General features: G+C 36.7%; 1 protein-coding gene across 10 annotated transcripts in view; it reads right to left on the reverse strand.

Annotated features, from left to right (window-relative positions):
• ADK (adenosine kinase) overlaps window positions 1-26,535 on the reverse strand; it is a 486,210-nt gene that overhangs the window by 420,956 nt on the left and 38,719 nt on the right. For 8 of the 10 annotated variants that reach the window (XM_067710464.1, XM_067710462.1, XM_067710466.1 and 5 more), the window contains one exon: window positions 23,599-23,673. The exons of the other annotated variants lie outside the window; for them this stretch is intronic. In XM_067710464.1, coding sequence (XP_067566565.1) covers window positions 23,599-23,673 — 75 coding nt within the window. The remainder of the gene's footprint in view (window positions 1-23,598; window positions 23,674-26,535) is intronic. 10 annotated transcript variants of the gene reach the window in all.

Below are 26,535 nucleotides of genomic sequence, written 5' to 3' on the forward strand. Positions count from 1 at the left end.
TAAGAGAGTCAAAAAACGGACAGCTTTTATCTGTTGCCCAACTTTCTCTTCCTCTATTTCATCTCTTCTTTGCTCCTTCCCCATGAACAACCTTCCCTTTTAAAGTCTGAGGACAAGAATTTGAAGGGAATAGTGAAGGTGGCCCGTAAAAAAGATCCATAGTATAGGCAAGAACCAGACTAGGATAGCCTAATTGTGATCAAATCACCCAAAGGGAAATTCTACTCGCCAGATTCACAGAGTACATCTTCAGGTCCTCAACAATAAATTTGCAAGATCCATTTTGCACTATCCTCCAGGCAAATTAGTTCTCTAATCCCAAACTTCAAAATGTTCAGTCTTGGGCTTCCCTGGTGGCGCAGTGGTTGAGAGTCCGCCTGCCGATGCAGGGGACACGGGTTCGTGCCCCGGTCCGGGAAGATTCCACATGCCACGGAGCGGCTGGGCCCGTGAGCCATGGCCGCTGAGCCTGCGCGTCCAGAGCCTGTGCTCCGCAACGGGAGAGGTCACAACAGTGAGAGGCCCGTGTACCGCAAAAAAAAAAAAAAAAAAAATGTTCAGTCTTCCCATAGTATTTCTGTCTCTGATCTGATTTTCCCCTGCCCCAAACCAGGGAATTTTCCATCAGATCTCAATAACCTTTACATTTCTTCATCTTTGCTGCTTTTTATCAATTTTATCTTGCTTATCTCTTCCTTGACTCTTGCACCCTTCTTCTTAAGAACCTGACCTATACATATACTACCCAGAATCAGCCAGACTGCTAGGTTTGAGGACACAGTTATATACTAAAAGGACTGCCTCAAATTTATTTTGGAAGTAGGCAAGATATAAATTAGAATTATAAATGTAAAAGTAAATACACCATCAGGTCCATAATTCTTACTAATGAAATGGAGCTATTTCTCACTGAAACATTTAATGTTAATGTTTGTTTGTTAAATGTCTGTTTAAATGTGGGGCTATAATTATATGTAGTTCTTATTTTCATTTAATGTATGCTGTTCTGTCAACCTAACTGCTGTTGGCAGAAAAAAAAGATACACAGCCTTTTGAATCTATTACAATTAACTTATTCTCTGAGTATTCAGTTTTAAATTAATAAACGTCAAAAGGAAAATTCAACTTAGTAGGAAGTAGAAAGTAGAGCGCTATACTTCAACTTTCTACTACGTCTTTTCCAGAATAATACAAAGCACAGACTATTTTTTAGTTGGGTTTTGTTTCCTAAAAACATGATTAAACAGATGTTCTGCTTTTATATCCATTTCTTGATTCAAACATGAACATAGTCCCTAAAAAAGCCAGAGACAGCAAAATGGTATAGTGGTAGTTCTCAACCTTTTTTCTACCTGAATTTACCAGAAGGAAAAGAAATACACACCAATCAGCAGAAAATGAGGAAGCAGGAGAGAGCACAGGGAAGGGCCCTCTTTACCCTGCCTCTAGTCTCCACAAAGAGAGCCTCTGAGTCAATGAAACTACATTAGATTGAAAGTCAAAGACCTGTGTCATTGTCCTGATTCTGCCATTAAGTAGACAAGCCATTTAATTTCTCTAAAGAGGATAAAACTACCTATGTGACAGGGTTGCTATGTGGATCAAAAAAGATAATACTTCAGGGGGCTTCCCTGGTGGCGGTGCAGTGGTTAAGAATCTGCCTGCCAATGCAGGGGACACGGGTTCGATCCCTGGTCTGGGAAGATCCCACATGCCGTGGAGCAACTAAGCCCATGTGCCACAACTAATGAGCCCGTGTGCCACAACTACTGAAGCCTGCACCCCTAGAGCCTGTGCTCCGCAACAAGAGAAGCCACTCCAATGAGAAGCCCACGCACCGCAAGGAAGAGTAGCCCCCACTCGCCACAACTAGAGAAAGTCCCCGGGCAAAAAGACCCAACACAGCCAAAGATAAATAAAATAAACAAATTTTTAAAAAACAAAAAAAAAGATAATACTTGAAAAGGGCCCAGCACATTATTTAACAGATATAAAGGCTCACCCCTCCCCCCTTTCTTGGAATGCCTCCACCTCTACCAAATGAATAATTAAATTAGCTCAAAAGTAGATTGGTGGGGGGGGGAGTTGTTAAAGTATTTCACTTGTTTTGAAACAACTGCACAACTACAAATTTCCATTAAGGAAACATCAGACAGTTGTATACAAGGATGTCAACTAGAGCATAATTTATGGAAAAGTAAAACTGTAAACTATTACACCATCCAAAACGTACCCAACTGCATCAGTAAATTACAGTTCAACCATGGGGAAATGGTTCAATATTGTTTTTTTTTAAAAAAAAGGAGAGGGATTTCCCTAGTGGTCCAGTGGGTAAGTCTCCGTGCTCCCAGGGCAGGGGGCCCAGGTTTGATCCCTGGTCGGGAAACTAGATCCTGCACACATGCTGCAACTAAGAGTTTGCATGCCACAAGTAAGAAGTCCGCATGCCACAAATGAAAAAAAAAAAATCCTGGAACTTCCCTGGTGGCACAGTGGTTAAGAATCCACCTGCCAATGCAGGGGACACGGGCTCAATTCCTGGTCCGGGAAGATCCCACATGCCACAGAGCAACTAAGCCTGTGCATCACAACTACTGAGCCTGCGTGCCACAGCTACTGAAGCCCGCAGCCTAGAGCCCGTGCTCTGCAGCAAGAGAAGCCACTGCAATGAGAAGCCCGTGCACCGATGAAGAGTAGCCTCCACTCACTGAAACTAGAGAAAGCCCATGAGCAGCAACGAAGACCCAACGCAGCCAAAAATAAGTAAATAAAATAAACAAATTTATAAAAAAAAAAATCCCGCATGCCACAACTAAGACCCAGCGCGGCCAGAATGAATGAATAAATGAATGAATGAATACTTTTTTTAAAAAAAAAAGAAAAAGCTTGCAATATACTCCCAAAAAGAATTGGAAACATATATATCAAAATATTATATATCATTGCATATGATTTTTATTTTTTTCTTTGTGTTTTTAAAATGTACATAATAAGGATATTATTTTGAAATTAGAAAAACTATATTAAAAACAATTACATACAACATTTTAGAATGTGGTTATGATACTCATCCGGATACAGTTTCCACTTAAACTTTTCAACCAATGAACTTGTAAGCCTCCAAAGATTACATGAAAACTTTTCTTGTACAAAAAAATTTAAATAAATTTAATTTAAATACTTTATTATATAAATATTGACAGCAACAGGTGACAAGTAAGTAGGAAGAAGGGAAGTGGGAAGGGAGGGAGAAGGAGGGGTAGAAGGGACACAGGAGGAGGGGAGAGGAGAAGGAGGAGAAATACTTCCCTCAATCCTGTCTGAGCTATTTAAGGAAGACACTCTTGAAGCAAAGAAAGAATAAAATCCAATAATGGCATTCCTACCATGGGCAATGGGAAAATGGTATTATTATTTAGGTTTATAATTATCAGAACACATAAATAAAATGTATTAATACATTATAGATAACTATTGAGATACGCCAGAACAACAGTAGTGTACAACTAACAGTAATAAAACAAAGTTTGGGCCTTTTGTAAGAAACTGAAACAGACACTATTTATTCAGATGTGTTCTTTCCCTGAAGATTAGCATAACTTAGAATTTCAGGCTCAGAAAGGTCCTTGAAGAGACTGTGAAGTCCAGAACAGCCCAGTCATAAACGAAATGCCCTACCAATGTCACAGATAGTAATGTCAAGCTAAGACTTGCTATATAGCAGGATGATAATAAAATATTCCATAAATACTTGCAACTAAGATTGCCCTGTGAGAATTAAATGAGTAAAATTCTAGAAATCTACAAATATTACCATATAAACCAAAGAACCCTAATGGTTCCTGTTAAGTTTTATAAAGTTGACAGAATCAATCATACAGATAGTGTGGATATAGTGAGATTTTAAACAACGTAACATGTTTAAATGGCTCTTGCAATTGTAAAATAAAAGTTGATTCAAACATATTAGAGGGACTTCTCTGGTGATCCAGTGGGTAAGACTCCACACTCCCAATGCAGGGGCCCTGGTCTGATTCCTGAACTAGATCCTGCATGCATGCTACAACTAAGAGGTTGCATGGTACAACTAAGAAGTTCACATGCCACAACTAAAGATCCCACATGCCGCAACGAAGATCCCGCATGGTGCAACTAAGACCCAGTGCAGCCAAAATAAATAAATATTTTTTTATAAAAACATATTAGAGGGAATTCCCTGGCAGTCCAGTGGTTAGGACTCTGTGCTTTTACTGCCCGGGGGCCAGGTTCAATCCGTGGTCAGGGAACTAAGATCCTGCAAGATGCGCGATGCAGCCAAAAAAAAAGCAAATTAAAAATATATATATATATATATTAGAAAGCACAGAGAACTATATTCAATATCCTGCGATAAACCATAATGGAAAAGAATATTAAAAAAGGAAGGTATATATATGTATAACTGAATCACTTTACTGTACAACAGTAATTAACACATTATAAATCAACTATACTTCAATTTAAAAAAATACAAAAAAAACAGAAAGGAAGAAAAAGGAGATCAAAAGTGTTAATCCACTAATCTTTCAGCTTTCACTAAAGCTGAAATTTAAGAGGCTTATAAAGAAACAGATTAAGAGTAAACCATGGTGGGCTTCCCTCATGGCACACTGGTTAAGAATCCGCTTGCCAATGCAGGGGACGTGGGTTCAAGCCCTGGTCTGGGAAGATCCCACATGCCGCGGAGCAACTAGGCCAGTGTGCCACAACTACTGAGCCTGTGCTCTAGAGCCTGCGAGCCACAATTACTGAAGCCTGTGCACCTAGAGCCCATGCTCCGCGACAAGAGACGCCACCGCAATGAGAAGCCCGCGCAATGAAGAGTAAACCCCGCTCACCGCAACTAAAGAACGCCCTCGGGCAGCAACAAAGACCCAAGGCAGCCAAAAATTAATTAACTAATTAATTAATTTTTTAAGAGAGTAAACCATGGGGTTTGAATGCAAATAACAGCAATAAGTTACAAGGTTTATGAAAATAATATTTTAAATTCTCATTAAAAAACTATATGAGGGGGCTTCCCTGGTGGCGCAGTGGTTGAGAGTCCGCCTGCCGATGCGGGGGACATGGGTTCGTGCCCCAGTCCGGGAAGATCCCACATGCCGCGGAGTGGCTAGGCCCGTGAGCCATGGCCGCTGAGCCTGCGCGTCTGGAGCCTGTGCTCCGCAACGGGAGAGATCACAACAGTGAGAGGACCGCGTACCGCAAAAAAAAAAAAAACAACTAGATGAGGATTAAAACTCAATTAGAGAAAGCTGGAGGAAATAATAATTAAGCTAGATTTAAACCTAAACACATAGAACTATACTCTTTGTATTTTAAAAAAATCATTGATAATTATTCATAACAACCAGCCACATATTTTCATTAAAGGAAATTTTTTAAATTTGGTACTTGTAAGATGTCACCACTTGGCTCTTGGGCCACATGAACAAAACTAGCCCACGTTGTATCACACTTCCTATATATTTCTAAGTATATTTTAGTCTGGATTCTGTCCCTACATGTCACTCCACTGTGATTTACTTAGCTGAGGTCACCACTGACATCCTATTGTCAAGTCCAGTGGACTCCTGTAGGCTTTATGTTACCAATCTGTTACATCTGATATTATTAACCACTCTGTCATACAAAGTCACTATTCTTTGTGAGACCTTATCTTAGTTCTCCTGCTACAAGCTCACCATTTCTTCTCCATCTCCTACCATACTTCTTCATCTACCCATCCATTACATGTTCTATCTTCCACCCCACTTCTCCTTTTACTTTATGCCCTTCCTCTAGAAAGGCTTATCTATTGGTTGCCTTAAACACTACCTATTTAATAATGGTGGCAGCAGTGGTGGTGATAATGATGATGATGATAATGGTAAAAATAGCTAACATTTATTGAATGGCATTATGTCAAATTACAATTAAATATAATGTTTATTACATGTCTCTCCCACCATGAATCCTCTACCCACCAGAAACATAAATCAAACTCTCTCCTAAATATGCCCACCTAGATATCACACATTCATCTCATGCATGAACAAAACAACTCAATCTCTCCATCCCCTCTAACATGTCCTCCCCCTCCCATACTCCCTAACTCAGTTATAAATAACAACATCTAGTCATTTACCAAAACTAAACATTGGAATGTCATCCCTGACTCCTTTGCCCTTTTCATTAAATCAATCATCAAGTCTTACCTTTATAACACTGAAGTATTATTGAACTTTCTCCCGACCATTCTCTCCTAACTGTAATGATTAGGTCACCATCTCTCAACACGTCTATCACTACAGCCTCCTCTAATTTATCTCCTCAAATTCTCTGACCTACTGCAGACACAGTGATTTACAGCATTCTAAACGTGAATCTGACCATGTCATCCGCCTGCTTATTAACCCCCCTCAAGTTGTCTCCACTGTCTGTAACAGAGATGTGAGACATTCCAAGCTGTCTAGTAGCCAATAATATTAGCTAGCACATGGCAAATACATAAATTATCTCATTCAATCCTCACATTATAATACTCCTATTTTAATATTCCTACTATAATATTCCTATTTTATTCACAAGGAAACTGAGCTTCCACAGATTAAGAAATATAACCAAAGTCACACAACTACAAGTCACTCCAGAGCACAATCTTAACCTGTATTCTATAATGCCACAGTATATGAATCAATTTCTTTCTACATTTGTCTCCTCAATTACACTACTAGCTGCTTAAAGGCAAGAAACTTATTTAACACTGTAGTCCCAGTATTTGGCAAAATGCTGAACACAAAGCAGGTGCTCCAAAAAATGTATACTGAGCTCAAATGAACTGTTCAAAATGAATCCATGCTTAGGTAAGCCTTAAGAATACCATTTTCCTCAATATTTCCTCAAAAGTCAGGTCTGGAGGTACTTCCCTGGTGGTCCAGTGGCTAAGACTCTGTGCTCCCAATGCAGAGGGCCTGCGTTCGATCCCTGGTTTGGGAAATAGATCCCACATGTCTCCACTAAAGATCCCATATGCCGCAAATAATGACCCAGTGCAGCCAAATAAATAAATAAATATTAAAAAAGAAAAAAGACAGACAGACCAAGGTTGTTTTAAAAAAAAATCAGGTCTGAAAATCAGAGAAGCCACAAGGAATACCGTCTTACAATATCTGGGGCAAAATGAAATCTTTATAAATGAGTCTATGTTCATTTAGCATCCATAATTTAGGTCTTATTTGAAGAAGCTCCAGAACAACTCAAAACCAATTACTTAATATGAAATAATATAAAGATTCAGAGTTTATTTCAAATTCAAATTTCAATACCAGTTTATTTCAAATTCTAAGAATCTGGAATTCATTAAACAAAAATCAAAATAGCCGAAGATCACCTTTCTTTTAAAGAAGGGCAAAGGTAACTAAGCTAAAGGAAATATTCAAAATTCAGTAGCCTTTCCAAATACCACGAACAATCTTAAAAAGTTGTTGAAAAAAAATTCTACTCACAATAGCAACAACTATATTTTAAAAATACCTAGAATAAACCTAACAAAAATGTACACTTATGAAGAAAACTAAATTTTGCAATAAGACCTAAGCTACAGTGTCTAATACTATAACCACTAATCACATTACTATTTGAATTTAAATTAATTAAAATAAAATAAAATTTTAAAATTCAATACATCAGTGGTCAGACTTCCCTGGCGGTCCAGTGGTTATGACTCTGTGCTTCCACTGCAGGGGGCACGGGTTTGATACCTGGTCGGGGAACTAAGATCCCACAGGCCTTGCGGCACAGCCCAAAAAAAAAAACACATCAGTTGCACTAACCACACTTCCAACATTCAAAGCTAAACGTGACTACTGGTTACCATATTGGAAAACACAGATATACAACATTTCCAGCATTGCAGAAAGTACTAGTGGACTGCTGCTGCAGAGACAGTAAGTTACCCCAGATTTCATTTTTACTTTTAATCTCTTCTACATGGTTTGAATTTTTTCCAAGAATCATTTATTTTTATAATTTTTGAAGCTAACAAATTTAGCAATGACCACTCCATAAGATATGTAAGTCTAAAAAAATCAAAACTATTCATTTTGCAACCCTGTATCTAATGTACTTAGAGCCTATGTGTTATTGAAATATATAAAAGAATACATAAACTAAATGGAGAAATACATGTATAGATAGAAAAACTCATATGTTAAAGATCTCATTTTTCCCAAATTCATCTATAAAGGTAATGTAATTCCAAACAAAATCCCAGAAACAATTTTTGTAGAACCTGACAAGCTATTCTAAAATCTGTGGACAAAAGAAAAGAGCCAAGAACAGCTAAGAAAATTCCTGAATAAAAACGAAGTGTAGGGACTTGCCCATCAGACATCAAGACTTAGTGTAAAGCTTTAGTAACAAAATAAAAATAGGGCTATATTAGTTCAAGGACAGACAGACTAGAAGGGAAAAAAAAAAAAAGTTAAGAAGCCAGAGACCAAACTATAGATAAATAAAAATTGTCATTGCAGATCAGTGGGTAGAAGTTGGCCTATTCACAATATAGTAATATAATAGCTGATTCCCTAAAAGGAAAACCTTTTTAAAAACTGGATCCCAATACACATACATGTCTATCCTGTTGCGAGTTCTGGTCCTAAGTTTGTCTTTATTTGCCTATCACTTTGAAGATTTTGATGGTGGGAGGATGGTAATTCATATTATGGTTCCTCTCTCCTTCTCTCTCTCTCTCTCTCTCTCTCTAAATTTCTGTCTGTTCTCGTTTTTCTCTGCAAATGTTAACAGAGACAAATTTTGTAACATGTTTTTCATTCTCTCTTCTTTTTTCTACATGTTCTGAGTGTAGCAAACTCCTGTTATGACCAACATTAGAAGTTTAGTTTATATGAAGACAAATAATTTTACTGAATCTTGAAACATTATTATTCAGTCCCAAACAAAAAGGTGTTGTAAGTTGAGGAGTATTCAGGATTATTGTGACCAGCAATTATTTGCTTTATTTTAAAAATAGAATCAAAGAGTTCTCCTCTTTACATCTGTAAAATAATAAAATATTTTGGTGCAAAAAACAAAAAAAACTGGATCCCTACCTCACGTCATATACAAAAATCAATTCAGGATCAATTAAGGACCTAAATACACAAAGCATATGTTATAACTTGTAGAAGAAAATACTGCAGAATAGCTATACAGAGACAACTACAAAAGTGTCAGAGCATCTCACAATTAGTTTTAAACAAAACAATGATAGCTTTTAACTGTATATAAGGAGTCTCACTTGACACTCCAAATATTGTTTCACCTTCACACCTAATATACATCATTTATCAAAGTAATTCATCTTAACTTATACAAATAATTCATCTGTAAATTTTTGGCATTGAATAATCAGCATTGAAATTTATGATCAACTTTACTTTGAGTATTTTTGGAGTAAACATTAAGTAGTATCTTTCATGTATGCTTACATTAATCAAGATTTACCTAAGGTTCATATCATTATATTATTAAGGATTTATGTCTGTGAGAGAAACACATTTCCTGAACTACTCTAGCTTCCCTTCTTAAAACTGAGTATTTTTATTTCTAATGATGACTTTTATTTCCCGATTACCATTTCATTAATTCTCTCATTCCTCTTACTTCTGTGGTATTTATATGGTGTCAGGAAAAATTAAGGCAAATCTGTCTTACATATTTGTTTTCCATCCCTATTAATACATTCCTTTCCTTTATTCCCCATAATTACACCAATACTCATCTGGAAGTATTTATATGTTCCATATTTCCTCCTCCCCTCACACCCACTGTGTCTCTTCAATATGCTGGAAAAGATTATTCTCAATAGCCTACTTCCTACCACACGTGTCCTACTTATTTTCAGTTGTAATATTTTGGCAAATTGGATACACCCAAACTAACTTAATTCTGCTTTTCTCAGATCCTAATTTTTTCTTATTCAAGGGAAAAACCAGCTTTACAATCTTCAAATAAAGACTAGGATACTCTAGAAGAAATTTAATTTTTGAATATCAAATAATTATCTAGTTGATATTTCTGAATCATGGCAATGCTTGCTCTATTCTGGAAACAGGTCAATTGTAGACAACATACCATCCTCCCAACATAAGAAGTGCACTGTTTTGAAAGTTCAGTCAAAAAGAGAATTGTTGAGTCTTTCAATCTCTCACAAAGAAATTATTAATCTACTCTGATGCACTAATTAAAACTAAATGTTAACAATTTTTGGAGCAAACTACACACATTTTTCTCATCTACACTATATCTATACTAAAAGGAAAATAGAATTTCATTAAGTTTATGAGCCTTTATGTATCTACTTAATTTACACTCAAAAAATCTGGATATATAATTGAGTTTTTCACTTTCAAATTAATACTTCCATAGTAAGATAGTAGAAAATAAAGAATACAGGTTTTACAATTAAAACAAGCATGTATTTCAAATTACTGCACAATGACTGATACACTTTTTGGTCATGAACAAATGACTTAAGCTCTGTTATTCTTTACGAGGATAACTACCTTATAAAGTTGTCATGAGGACTAAACTAATACCATATAAAAACGTACCTAATACATGTTGAATAATGCTTTATTGTCAGATAATAATTGTTAAAAATTATTATACTCTTGTTTTTTCTCCTTACTCTTGAAAGTTTTTCAGATGGATTCTCCATGGCCCTTCTTTAGATTCAACCCTTTGTTGTATACCAGTCCAGTGTGCAAAGACCATTAGAATATGATGGTTCTTGTTCTTTAAAAAACTGCTCTGAAAAGCTTGACAAACATAGCATGTGAAAAATATATCTTCACAAAAATGTATGTGAAGAAAATATCAATTCTCTCATTAACTTTTTTTTTTTTTTTTTTTTTTGCGGTACGCGGGCCTCTCACTGTTGTGGCCTCTCCCGTTGCGGAGCACAGGCTCCGGACGCGCAGGCTCAGCGGCCATGGCTGACTTCCCAGACCGGGGCACGAACCCGTCCGTGTCCCCTGCATCGGCAGGCGGACTCTCAACCACTGCGCCACCAGGGAAGCCCTCTCATTAACTTTTAACATTGAACACTTAAAACTCCACTTCAAAAAAAGCCTTTCATAAAAAAATGTTTTTCAGCCAAACGGTATTCACCAAGTGCCTAGCATGTATCCAGCACCATGCCAAGGGTCATGTAAGAAAAAAGCATAGTGCAGTTCCTTTGCACCAAGAGCTTACTGTATATAGAAAAGATTTAGTAAGATACTTTCCTTAATTGCCTCTCTCCCCAGCAATGTTTATAAACACTGCATGCAACGCTTATACTAAATTGTAAACCTAGTACAAAAAAATATATATATTGAGCTTCCTCTCAAGTAAGAAATTAGAAAGCAGAAGAGAGTAACGTGAGTCAAGAAAGTCAAAGGAAATTGTAAATTAAAGGGAAAAAACCCTCTCTTTTATTCAAAACACTGCTTGTTTGGCAAATCATAAGTTAAGATCATCACATAAATATACAAATTGTTAAACAGTTAAAACAAAAGATGAAGCCAGTAATCAACAAAAGATATGAACTAAAGGAAAGTAAGAAAATCATTTTTATTTATCCAGAGACTGCTCTGACATAGAAACCAGGCTTACCCATTTTGAATCCCCAAAATCTGGCATGTAGTTATTAATTCTTAGTTTGTACAATAGGTTCAAACTGTTAATAATTTAATCATCTGTTTAAAAAATAAAGGTAATTAGTGTAGCATGGTAGAAAAAGAAACAAATAGGGTCAGGAGATACAGATTCCATCTCAGGCTTGCAATGCTAACTGTAATCAAGGGCAAAACATCTAACTTTGCTGAGCCTGTTCCGCTGTTGTAAAATGAATAAAGAAGACTAAATTATCTCCAAATTCCAATTTGTCTCAAAAATCCTATGAGTTCATGGTTATACATTTCCTGCTATAGTACATATAATAATAGTGAAATACACACACTCACACCCCTTGGACTTCCACTTATGTATGGCAGAAAGATTATCTACTCTTCCTTCCAAGACTGTTAAAATGATAATAAAGGCACAAAAAAAGGCAAACACCTACAGGAGCAAAAAGAATACTAATGTTAAAAAAAAAAAGAATACTAATGTAATTAAGCATTAATGGTCAAAAGGTTTCCACAAATTTTCAGAAAAAGGAAAGCAGATGAGGAACTCAGCAGCACTAAAGAAACTAAAATCTCATTTGCAATTGAAAGAGACTACTTATGATAAGCAAGCTTAGTCCACCTGCAGAAACCCTAAATCTCAGAGGTTACAGATAAGGCCTGGAGCTACAAGTAAGGGAATGGACTACCATCTCACCATCACAACTTACAATTCCTAAAATAAATTAGAGATAAATTAGAGGTTTAGTCCCTCAAGAAACCAAAGAGAAGTATCTCAGAACTAAGGAACAACAGGCAAACCAGGGGGAATAGGGAGAGACAGGTGAAACTGCCTACTTAATTATGGTATCTCTAGCCCCCTTTCCCTGGACAACTCAGAATAAAGCAGCCAAGCTTAAACCTTCAGAAAGGAAAATGGAAGACTTTTCTGTAAAGAAACTGAACAGACTCTTTAGACTTTCAGAATAGGTTTTTAGCATAACCAAGCCACAATAAAGTCCCATCAGTCAACAAGCCCAAAATAGGTTTTTAGCATAACCAAGCCACAATAAAGTCCCATCAGTAAACAAGCCCAACCTGATAGGCACAGAGTAAAGGGACGAAGTAGGTAATTAAATAAGTTAATCCTACCAGAGGATTGTAAGTTAAAAAAAAAAAGTATGGGACACCCCTATAAGTTATTGATCACTCAAGAAAGCGGGTTTGCTTAACCACAAAACCAAGCTGGCTTGCTTAGCAACAAAACCATGCAACAGAAGTATGAGACATGCCCCCAAACAATAAAACAATGGTGGCATGAGACCCACATCCTGCCCAGTGAGCTCAGTAAGTTAATGACCCCTTGGACATGCTCTCTGTACACATAAAAAACAATAATTTATAAAAACGTGACACTTCAAAGTGAAAGACCCTCATTGTACTGAGACATGGAATAATTTTTCCATAGTGCCATGACAGTCCCGGTTTGACTACGTAGGGACAAGAAAACTCCCCTGCCCGACACAGAGGAGGAACTGATGATGGAAGTGTGATGTCTACTCAAGAATGAGGAAGAAGGTGGTCTTCTCCCCCTCCCACTTTTCCTTTGATTATAAAACTGTAGCCCACTAAGTTCTTGGGGCGCAGCACCTTCTCATCTGCCCACTTGTAAGCCTCACAAGCGGCCTACTCTAATAACTCACTTCTTATCTATCACTTTGCCTCTCACTGAATTCTTTCTGCGCTGAGACATAAGGAACCGGAGCTCCTCAGAGCCCCCTGAAACGCCACCTAGTGGTTTCAAACCCACATATACCAACCTGCCAATGAGGTTTTGAATGTGGGGTATGCGTGTGTGTGTGTGTGTGTTTGAAAAAAAATTTTTTGGCTTTATTTATTAGTGTTCTTTGGCTCTGTAACAAATTCACCCAAAACTTAGAAGGTTAAAACAACAGTCTTTATCCCATACAGTTTCTGAGCGTCAGGAATCCAGGAGTAGCTTAGCTGAGTTTTTCTGGCTCAAGGTCTCTCACGTGGTTGTAGTCAAGCTGTCAGCCAGAGCTGCAATCATCTCAGGGCTCAACAGAGAATGGAGAAGCCACTTCTCAGCTCACTTACATGGTTGTTGGCAAGTCTCAGTTCCTCAATAGCTATAGGCCTGAGGCCTCTACCTCCAGTCATGTGAGCCTCTCACAAGGTGTCTGAATGTCCGAGAGAGAGAAAGAAGAGAGCAGCCACAATGGAAGACACTGTCTTTTATAACATAATCTCCGAAGTAGGATACCATCACTTCTGCCCTATTACACAGATCAGCCATGGTGCAATGTGGGAGGGAACTACTCACGAGAATGCCAGGAAGAGGGGATCATCAGGAGCCATCTTGGAGGCTGACGATCACAGCCTGCCTTCTGGCCCCCAAGGATCCCTGCCTCCTGTTTTTCAAATCCATGTGTAGTGCCTTCCCACATTATACCAGGTTTGGTTTGTATGACCAATAACAAGCATATGGCAAAAATGATGACATGTTATTTCCAAGAATAGGTTATAAAAAAGACTGCAGGGCTTCCCTGGTGGCGCAGTGGTTGAGAGTCCGCCTGCCGATGCAGGGGACACGGGTTCGTGCCCCAGTCCGGGAGGATCCCAAATGCCGCGGAGCGGCTGGGCCCATGAGCCACGGCCACTGAGCCTGCGCGTCCGGAGCCTGTGCTCCACAACGGGAGAGGCCACAACAGTGAGAGGCCCGCGTACCGCAAAAAAAAAAAAAAGACTGCAGCTTCCATCCAGGGAAAATTACACTATTACTCTCTCTCAAGTCACTCGCAATAGGGCAAACAGCTGCCATGTTTTTAGGACACTCTGAGATTTATGAAGTGAGGGACTGAGGCCCTCACTCCAACAGCACTTCAGAAACTGAGGCCAGCCAACAGATCAATGAGCTTGGAAGCCACAGTTGAGCCTTGAAATGATTGCCACCCTGGCCAACAGACTGACTACAACTTCATCAGAGATCCTAAGCCAGAACCACCCAGCGATGCCACACTCTCAAATTCTTGACCCTCAGAAACCATGTGAAAGACTAAATGTTTGTTACTTTAAGCAGCCAAGTTTTGTGGTTATGTATTACATAGCAATAGATAACTATTATTACATAGCAACAGATAACTTCATTAAAGCTTTAAGAAAAAAAAACTCATAAAAGCAATTAAGGATTGTTACAAAAATATTAAATTGTATAGAATTTTGAAATAAAAGTACCCACCTTAGCCAACCCACCCTCCCATGACTGCTGGAGTTTAGAACATATCCTTCCAGACTTTTTCTTATTCCTTTGCAAATAAACAGAATAAGTTTTAATGTCTTACCCTTAAATAAGAACAGACAGCCAAAGATCACCTAATATTGGAGGAAAGGCTCCACCATGAAGGAGAAAGGCCACAATAAACAACCAGAAAAGAACAATCCACAGGGAACAAAGATAAAGCAGGAAAGAAAAGACATTCAAAAACCAAACAGAACCAACTCTAATACACTTAGACAGACAAGGGGGAAAAATGCATCCATAACACAAGAACAAAATGTTACATAATGATAATTTACTAATACCAAGGTAAAAAAAAAAAAGTTCTAAAAGCTTGCATAGAGAAAAAACTGGTAATATAAAGAGTTCTATTAGATGCTGGAAGACAATGGCACATGCCTTCAAAATTCTCAAAGAAAACTCTATACTAACCAATCAATAAGACGTGAGGGGAAAAAAATTTTAAAGATCATCAGACATATACAAAGATTCAAAAAATTACCATATGCTTATGCACTCTTTCTCTGATGGATATGCTATACACACACACACACAGAAAACCAATAAAGAAGACATGAGATAAAGGAAGACTGCTGTTTAAAAGGAAAAGAAAAGAAAAAAAAAGACAAGTCTAGCAACACAACCAGTTCAGTTTGGAGCACAAAGATGGAGAACTGAAGAAGGGAGGTCACCAGAGGAAAAGAGGTTGATAGACTTACTGATTTTGAGGAGAACGGGTAGCGGAGAGAGTGCTTATTAGGCACATTACAGACTTAATAGAGTGGCTATTGAAAATTTGAATAAGTGTATAGAAAATAGTGCAAATGAACACAAGATACACTGAAAGAAAAAAAGTTTTATAAGTAATCAAAGACTACAATTCTGTTCACAATGATTACTGATCTGGTTTTTAAATTTTTATTTATTTTATTAATTATTTTTTTATTGGCGTAGAGTTGATTTACAATGTTGTGTCATTTTCCGCTGTACAGCAAAGTGAGTCAGTTATACATATATATATATATATATATATATATATCTCCACTCTTTTTCAGATTCTATTACAATATAGGTCATTACAGAGTACTGAGTAGAGTTCCCTGTGCTATACAGTAGGTTCTTACTAGTTATCTATTTTATATATAGTAGTGTATATATGTCAATCCCAATCTCCCAATTTATCCCTCCCCCCATCCCTTTCCCCCTTGGTAACCGTAGTTTGCTTTCTACATCTGTGACTCAATTTCTGTTTTGTAAATAGGTTCATTTGTACCATTTTTTATATTTGTTTTAATGTAATATAACAAAATGGGGAAGATGAAGAAGAGGAAATGGTGTGAGTGAAAGAGAGCTAAATCCTTAGGTATCATAACAGAGACTATATATAATATCGAAATAGCTAGAGAGATAGACCTCAGAAAGCCCTAAGCTTAGGACGGCTAGGTGGATGGGTATTTATGAGACATTAACCGCCAATTCACCTATTCTCCCAGTAAGCATTCAGGAATGCAGAGGCTTTCTGACAAGTAACTAGAACCTGGTTAACAAGGACAAAAGTAATCAGAGACCCTCCAACAATTAAAAAAAAAAAATCAAGAGAGTGTATAAATGCTGAGAGAATTGCAAAAGCAAAGTTCTCAGAAGGTCAGAGGGAATCCTCTCCACCATCACCCAGTAACAAGATTTGGTCATCTATTCTCCCAGTGACTTGAAGACCAAGTGTGCCCCTCCACACAATGCTATTGTATCCTCTATTCTGGAATCCTTCCTAATGGAATCATGTTCTTGTATCCTTTTCTAACATTAAAGGAACTTTTGTCCTTTGCCTCTCCAATCAATCACCCTTATGAAAAATCACACAAATACTAGCATATTATTTAGAAATAGGCAGATACCAGGAAAAAACAGCTAATAGAATTTAAAATCTTCTGGAAAAACAGCACTTATGCAGAATGGGGTAAAAGCAAGGGGAAAGATGGAAGATGCAGCAAAGAACTGATTTTTTCCTTAAAAACCTTCAGTACTAGCTTACTTTTTAACTAGTACTAGTTTTACAATAATTATTTTTTTAACTGAAAAGGCCAAGTACTTTTTAAAAAAAAATCAGAATCACAAAAACAGATACTTTATAAGAATTTTAACAGTTAATTCATTTTTATAGTGTAAGATACTAATAAGTATATATTTAATTCATTTGTTATAGTACCTAGCAAATTATTCCTGGATAATTTATTTTTACACCATGCAAATATAAAACACTCATCTAAACATGGTCTAAAACATAAGTTAAACACAGTCTGTTGAAATGATGAGGAACACTTTCAAGTGTATTTTGGAAGAAATGGTCAGGAATATAAGAAAGAGAATGCTCTACTTTTTATGATTAGAGTTCAAAAATGTGCCTTTTATCTCCAAGTACTGATTTCAAAAGTCAGTTTTACTGATTAAAACCCTCCTAAAATAAAAAAAATAAGACTTCAGCTGGCCATTTGGGATCAGCTGCTAGTGAAACAAAGAAGCTATTTGAGTTCCCAATAGTGTCAGCACACAGCTGCCACATCATAATCACTCTGATCATATTTGCATGAACCTTTAAAAACATAGTGTACAGTGAAAAAAAAGCTAATTTCCTAAGACTACACAGAGTATTATCCCATAAACACAAACATACACAACATCTCTCTGGGTTATACATAGATGTCCGGGGCACGTTCATCAAAACAGTTTAACACTGGTTACACGTCATAAAATTTCAAGATTTTTTACTTCCTCTTTGTACTTTTATATGCTATTAGAATTTTTTTAAAACAGTGACAATCAATTAGTTGATTTCCTGGGCAAAACATCTCACACTAAGCAAACAAAGGAGTTCTAACTTTAAACGCATAAATTCATGTCAATTGATTCTATTTTGTTCTATTTATAAAGTTTTCCTGACATGTAACTGACATACATCTTAAATATTTAAAGTATACAATTTGGTAAGTTTTGATACATGTATATGCTCATGAAATCATTATACAATCAAGGTAATGAACACACTCCTAAAAGCTCGGTCCTGTCTCTCTGTAATCTCTCCTTCCTGCCTTGTAATCTCTCCTTCCTGCCCTCCGCCACACCCTGGCATATGCACAGGAAACCAATGATCTGCTTTCTGTCACTATAAATTGAATTCCCTATAATCTCAATATAAATGGAATGATACAGTATGTATTCTTTTTTGTCAGGCTTCTTTCAATGAACACAATTATTCTGAGTTTCATCCAAACAATACTCTATTCCTTTTTTATTTCTGACTAGAATTCTAATGTATGGGTAAACAATCTGTTTAATGATTCACCTGTTGATAGACATTTAGATAACTTTCAGGTTCTAGCTATTAAAAACAAAAATCACCATAACATTAGTGAACACATCTTTGTACGGACACATGTTTTCACTTCTCTTGGGTAAATATCTAAGAATGAAATGGTTGGATCAAATAGACGTGTGTTTAACTTTTTAAACTGAAATTCAGTGCAGCACTTTAACTCCCCATGAGAAGAAAGCTGTAGTTCCTCCATTATCTAGCCAACATTTGGTATGCTTTGTTTTAAAATTTTAGCCATTCTAACAAATGTGTGGTAGTACTTCACTGTATCTTTAATTTACATTTCCCTAATAATGAAAGAGACTGAGTACCTTTCCATGTGGTTATTTGCCATCCATATATCTTTGGTGAATGTTCAAATGCCTTGCCCATTTTTTTATTGGGTTGTTTCTTTTCTGATTGAGTTTTGAGAGTTCATTATGTATTCTGACTGGTAGTCCTTTATCAGACATACGCTTTGCAAAGATTTTCTCCAAACCTGTGGTTTGTCCTTTAATTCTTATAACAGTGTCTTTCCAATAGTAAAAATTTTCATTTTGAAAAGGTCCAGCTTATCAATTTTTCTTTTATAGAACATACTTCTGGTGTTCTACATTTAAGAAATTCTGGTTTAAACCACAGTCACAAAGATTTTCTCCCATATTATCATCTAGAAGTGTTATACTTTTAGGCTTGACGTTTAGTTCTATCAGTTAATTTTGTATATGGTACAAAATACAGATCTAAATTCATTTTTATGCATGTTGATAACCAATTGTTCAAGCACTATTTGTTGAAAAGACAATCCTTTCTCCACTGAACTGCCTTGCACCTTTGTCAAAAATCAGTCGTCCAGGGACTTGCCTAGTGGCACAGTGGTTAAGAATCCGCCTGCCAAAGCGGGACACGGGTTCGAGCCCTGGTCCAGGAAGATCCCACATGCCACTGAGCAACTAAGTCCTTGCGCCACAACTAATGAGCCTGCGCTCTAGAGCCTGCAAGCCACAACTACTGAAGCCCGTGCTCCGCAACAAGAAGCCACGGCAATAAGAAGCCCATGCACCGCAACGAAGAGTAGCCCCCGTTCGCTGTGACTAGAGAAAGCCCGTGTGCAGCAACGAAGACACAACCTAGCCAAAAATTAATTAATTACAAAAAAATCAGTCGTCCATTTCTGTGTGGGTCTATTTCTGGACTTTCTATTCTATGCCATCAAACTTTACACTGATATCACTGTTTTGATTACTGTAGCTTTATAATAATTCTAGAAATCAGGTAGTAGTTTTTGTAGATTCCATCAGTTATTCTACATAAATGATCATGCCTTTTGGAAATAAAAACAGTTTATTCCTTCCTTTGCAACCTGGATGTCTTTTACTTCTTCCTGCCTGATTGTCCTGAACAGAATCTTCAGGACCACTGTATACATTTTGAAGTGGTGAGAGTGGACATCCTTGAATTGTTTCTGATCTGAGGGGAAAGCATGCAGACTTTCACCATTAGGAATTATGTTATTAGTAGGCTTTTCCATAACCCAAATTTTATGAGGTTAAAGGAGTTCCCTTCTATTCTAAGAACGCTATAAGAAACTTTATCAGGAATAGATAGTAGTTTTGGCAAATGGTTTTTCTATCTATTGAGATGACAATGTGATTTTTCTTTCTTTAGTTTGTTAATAGAGTTAAGTGCTCTAATTACATTCCAAACGTTACACCTACTCTACATTCTTAGTATACTATTTAATTCTGAAAAAAGGGATAAATACAGTGATACTAGTATTAAGTATGTTTAAGTGAGTTTCAATCTTCACTACCACTTTGTATTCAAAGTTGGTAAGACAATTATAGATAGCTAACAGAATGAAAACATATCAATCTTTATTAAAATAAAAAATATAGTTAAACAGAAGTTAGAAAGTAGAAAGTTAAAAGTTAGACTAGAAGTTAGAGTCAGGAGTTAAAGTAGAAGGTTAACAGAACTTAAAAGGAGCGAAGTAGCAGACGGAAGAATAGAGGCACTTCTAATTCTATATAATGAGAAGTCTAAGGATTCTATTGAAAGTTGATACAAGAAAATATTTTAATGTGTGTATATTATATCATTTAAAAGTACAAGGCAATCAGAAGTAAAACCATTAACATAATTGTATGCAGGAGTGTTTCTGATTAGCAAAGTATATTTTAAAAATTTGTATCTGAATTTCTTAGGATAAGACACATTCTCCAGTTTGTCCTTGGCGCCTCAACCTATTTCCTATTATATTACAATAGGGCAAATTTACACATTTATAAATTCTTGCCTGATCCTTTGACACTCGAATTTATACAGATGAAGAGTTATAAAGATAATCTCCAAGACATTAAAAAACAGAATTTGTTAAAAATGGTTATCCCCCAAAATCAGTTGTATTTCTATGTATTAGCAATGAACAATCCGAAAATGAAATTAAGAAAACAATTCCATTTACAGTAGCATCAAAAATAATGAAATACTTAGGATTAAATTTAACCAAGGAAATGCGAGACTTCTAAACTTAAAACTACTAAACACTGTTGAAACAACTTAAAGAAAGACATCTCCTGTTCATGAATCGGAAGACTTAATATTGTTAAAATGGCAATGCTTCTAAAACTGATCTACAGATTCAGTGCAATCCCATTCCAAATTCCAACTGCCTTTTTTACAGTAATGGACAAGTTGATCCTAAAAGTAATAAGGAATTGCAAGGGACACTGAATAGCCAAAACAACCTTGAAAGACAACAACAAAGTTGGAGGGCTCACACTTCCTGACTTCAAAACTTACTACAAACCTACAGTAATCAAATCAGTGTGGTACTGGAATAAGGACAAGCATACAGACTTATGGAATAGAACCGAGAAGCCAGAAATTAACCCAAACACCTATGGTCAACGGATTTTTAAGAGGGCCAAGACCACTCAATGGGGAAAAGAAAACTCTCTTCAACAAATGGTGCAGGGACAACTAGATTTCCACATGCAAAAAAAATGAAGTGAACCCTTAACACACAACTGATACAAAAATTAACTCAAAATGGATCAAAGCTCTAAATTTAAGAGCTAAAACTAAAACTCCTAGAAGAAAACATAGGCATAAATCATTGTGACCTTAGATTTAGCAACAGATTTTCAGATACGACAGCAAAAGCACAGCAACAAAAGAAAAAATAAACTGGACTTCATCAAAATTTAAAACTTACACATTAAAGGATACTCTCAAGAAAGTCAAAATAACCCACAGAATAGGAGAAAGTGTTTGCAAATCATAAACCTATTAAGGGTCTAGTATTAAGAATATATAGGGTTTCCCTGGTGGCGCAGTGGTTGAGAATCTGCCTGCCAATGCAGGGGACATGGGTTCATGCCCCGGTCCGGGAAGATCCCACATGCTACGGAGCGGCTGGGCCCGTGAGCCATGGCCGCTAAGCCTGCGCATCCGGAGCCTGTGCTCCGCAGCAGGAGAGGCCACAACAGTGAGAGGCCTGCGTACCTCAAAAAAAAAAAAAAAAAAAAGAATATATAAAGAATTCTTACAACCACAACAAAAAACAAATTAAAAAATGGGTGAAGAACTTCAATACACATTTTTCCAAAGATATACAAATGGCCAATAAGCACATGAAAAGATGCTCAGCATCATTAATAATTAGAAAAATGTAAATCAAAACCACAATATTACTTTACACCCACTAGGATGGCTATAGTTTTATTTTTTCTCCTTTTTTTTTTTTCTGGCCATGCCACGCAGCATGTGGGATCTTAGTTCCCCAACCAGGGATCGAACCCATGACCCCTGCAATGAAAGCACAGAGTCTTAACCACTGGACCACCAGGGAAGTCCCAGGATGGCTATAATTTTAAAAAGGGAAAAAAGACCACGTTTTGGTAAGGATATGCTTCTTTAAAAAGCTAAACACAGAATTACCATCTGACTTAGCAATTCCACTCCAATACATATACCCAAAAGAAATGAAAATATATACCCATGCAAAAACTTGTACATGAACGTTCACAGCATCCTTCTTCATAATAGCTAAAAACCGAAACAATCCAAGTGCCCATCAACCGATGGCTCCACCAACTGATGAATGCATAAACGAACTGTGGTATATACAAACAATGGAATATTATTCTGCCTTAAAGGGAATGAAGTACTGATACATGCTACAACATGGATTAGAGAGGGCAGGAAGAATATGTAGGACACCATGTATCCATTCAAACATCCATCCACCATTCAAACACCATGTATCTCCACTATTGCCCCCTAATAATAAGTTTTGATGACACATGGAAGAGCACTGAAAAACATCATGTTAAGTAAAATAAGCCAGACACAAAAGGCCACATATTGTATGTCTCCACTTATATGAAATAAAATATCCAGAACAGGCAAATCCATGGAGACAGAAAACACACTGGTAGCTCCCAGGAGATTGGGGAGAGGTGGGGAGGGCAGGTGGGAATACTGAAATGACCACTTAAATGGCTATGTGTTTCTTTTGGGGGTGATGAAATGTCCTGGAGTTAGATAGTGGTGACGGTTGTACAACACTGCAAATGTCCTAGCAGTCATTGAATCATACACTCTAAAATAGTTAAAATTATGATTTAATTTTAAGTAAATTTTACCTCAATAATATTTTTTTAAAAGTGGTTGTCCCTGGGCATAGAACTTGGGGTGTTCAAGGGGAAGGGGATCTTAATTTCTCATTATTAAATATTTTTTAGTACTTTTTTTTTTTTTTAGTACTTTTTTTTCCTTGCACCAAATCATCACAGACAGATAAATAAACAAAATGATTTCTCAGCTAAATTAACATCAAAAGTTATTATTAGGGGGAAACAGTGGAGATTCACGGTGTCTGAATTAAGTCCTACATATTCTTCTTGCCCTCTCTAATCCTATTCCTTCTCCCATATGTTATGGTACCACTATAGATTTAGTTCACTGACAGTAATTTTAAAATGTGGAAATTAAATCATTAGGTTATTCACATACTTCTTCCTTGCAAAGAATAAAAAAATAAATTTCAAGTGAAAGTAGCAACAGGAATGAACAAATGTACCTAAGTTTTCCCAGGGAAAACTGCGGTCAATTACTCAATAAATAATAATGGTGCACTTGCTATTATCAGATTTAAATTTCCTGAATTTTCCTCCAATTGAAGATGTTAAACAGTAAATTCAATTCTAAAATTTTCAGTTTTTCTTTAGATGTAAGTTTCACATAGTACATATGAAGAGCTTAATACTTACTTATCAAGGAAATCCTTATCCACCACAGCAGTGATGTCAAGAAGAGGATTTCCCATTCCAAAGAGAATATTTTCACTAAAAAAAAACACAAAATACAAGTTAGAAATACTTCTGAAAGTAAGGTGATGTGTAAAATGCACAAATATAAAAATAAATATCTTCACTTTACCTTGGAAATAAACTTAACATACTAGTTTATTAAACCTCTGATTTGCCTATTACATGTAGGACGACATTTTAGAGGAAGCACAAAGCCATTTAGAAAAGAGAATGACTTTAAAATTGGATGAAATAAAACATAACAAAAGAAGAAACCAGATCATGTGATTTTTTTCCACAATATTTAACAGCTAATGACTAAAGCTAATTAAATTCAATTTTTTTAAGGTCTATCACAATAAAGTTTTATACTCAACAAACATGATAGATATTTAACTCTCTAGATAGTAAAATACTGATCTAATCAAAGTTTATTAGGGAGCATACAGCAAGTCCTGGAGGAATCCAGGCAACAGCCTTACCCTTCAAAAACTGAATGACTGGGGTGGGACCTTCACAATGGGTATCATAGTGTAATTTTCAATTACATTTAACAGACTTTGAGGGAGTCTGTTTTCCATAACTGATTACAATACGGCTCAAAACTGAGGGAAAGATAGAATTCCACCACAACTGATACCAACTGACAGCAAGAAATGGACCAGAGGCCATAGCTGGGTCAGCCTCAACGAGAGCCATTCTTCTAGTTTATGCAATAAAATTTGCCTCTGTGCAATTTCCCATTGGTATCTAGTTTGCTCAAGCTCTCTTCCAGTTGCCTCCATACCAGTTACCCTCCTCACCATTTGGAGGTTATCAGTAATATCAATAGGACTGATACCCAAAAGTTTCTTTAGGAGAACGAGGTATAGCCTACAATTATAGTGTAAAATGATTTAGAAGACTGAATTACAGTCTCTTATTAAAATCACAGATTGGGCAACTATGGCTGAATATGCAATTAGGAGAAATTTGTCCCTTTTTCTATTTAAAGAAAAATGATGGGGGAGGCATAAAAGACAAGGCATTTATTTATTCACACGGACATCTGTAATCAAAATAAAAGTCTAATATAAAAAGAAAATAAGTGCTTAGAAAATGAAGTATCAACAGGCAGATACAGTAAAACGTGACCATCATTTCATTAGGGACTTCTCTGCCTGATTTCTGTATTATTAGTCAAACAATAAAAACTCTTAGAACTTGTTTATTTTTCTTTAAAAAAGCACAGGGGAGCTGCTTGGTTGTTTCTTTTTATTCACGCTTTTTAAGTGTTCAGTTCAATATATACAGTAATGTAACCACCACCAAAATCAAAATATGAAACATTTCCATCATCACAAAAAAATATCCTCCTGTCCCCATGTCAGTCTCTCCACCCCCAACTGGTCCCCTCTAGGTTTTTTTGTTTTTTTGGTTTTTTTTTTTTTTTGCGGTACGTGGGCCTCTCACTGTTGTGGCCTCTCCCGTTGCGGAGCACAGGCTCCAGATGTGCAGGCCCAGCAGCCATGGCTCACGGGCCTAGCCGCTCCGCGGCACGTAGGATCCTCCAGACCAGGGCACGAACCCGTGTACCCTGCATCGGCAGGCGGACTCTCAACGACTACGCCACCAGGGAAGCCCCCCTCTTGGTTTTAAGGAATGTAACTGTGATACTTCTTTTTAAGAAGTCAGTCCTTTGCACATCTCCTGCATTCTCAAAATAGTTCATAACACTCTATTTGAAAATTTATTAAAAATAATATTACCAAATTAATTCAACCTCTCTGGGCCTATGGTTTCTACAAAGAATTATGGGGGAAAATGAGCACACTGAATCACAATAACCATGTTTAAACTCATTCCTAAACTTATTTGTCCAACAAAACCTTTGCTTATGGAGAAGAATATGTAAAATGTGATTCAGAGCTCCGCGTGTAAAGGACAAAAGAGGAAGAACTTATACACTGACTACTGTTCCTCACTGCAAGAAGTACAGAGCATGTGTACTTGATGAGAGATGCTGTCAAGTTGGAATTGTCCGGAGCCTGTGTGGAACCTGTTGCAGCAACAGTGGCTAAGGTAAGAGGTGGGGACAATAAAATTTAAAACAGCAGATAAAAGGTGTCTTCAAACAGTAAGTTAAGTAAAAACTATACAATTATTTCCAAAAGCAAATAAGTTTAAACTACTCACGTCGTTTTCCTCTCCATCAGTGTACGTAAATGAGAAACTATTATATGATTTCATTCTAGTATGACAAATTAACTTTGTTAAAAACACTAATTCTTCAAAATGGCTAGTTTCCTAAATACAAACTAGTGTCCACGCCAGTAAATACTGTATCACCCTTCTTAAACAATGAAGATACTATTTAAGTAAGCATTTACTTTGAACTTGTCCTATTAGATGTGAACAAGATGGGGGCTGGTCTATGGCCAAAAACTATGACTAACCCATACTAGGATTATTGTTTTGTTCCAAATGTTAGCAATGTCTTTTTCCTGGAATGGATGCTAGGATGAAAGATTCTGAATGACTTTTTCTTTCTTTCTTTTTTTTTTTTTGGTCAGTAATTTTGAAGTGTCTCATAATTCAGGCTCCATCCAACATAAACCTATACTATAATTATTATTTTGTTAGACAATCTACAAATACTACACACTGACGTAGATATTACGTAAAAGATCCTGAGAAAACTTTGTCTTGTTTATTGATATATTGATATTGATTAGCCCTCTGGTCATCAAAAATATTTACTTACATCTGGTGCCAGAATAAACACTATTGATGAGTGTCCTTAACTGTTACAGCAATCATCCCCTTTTTAAATTCAGAAAACTCAACTTTATATGTGATTCCTCTCTCTCCATCAATAAGCACCATTCTTAGTAGTAACTGCATCTTCCTGGTTTGTTC

The sequence above is a fragment of the Pseudorca crassidens genome, chromosome 16 (assembly GCF_039906515.1).
Source record: "Pseudorca crassidens isolate mPseCra1 chromosome 16, mPseCra1.hap1, whole genome shotgun sequence".
Classification (NCBI taxonomy): Eukaryota; Metazoa; Chordata; class Mammalia; order Artiodactyla; family Delphinidae; genus Pseudorca; species Pseudorca crassidens.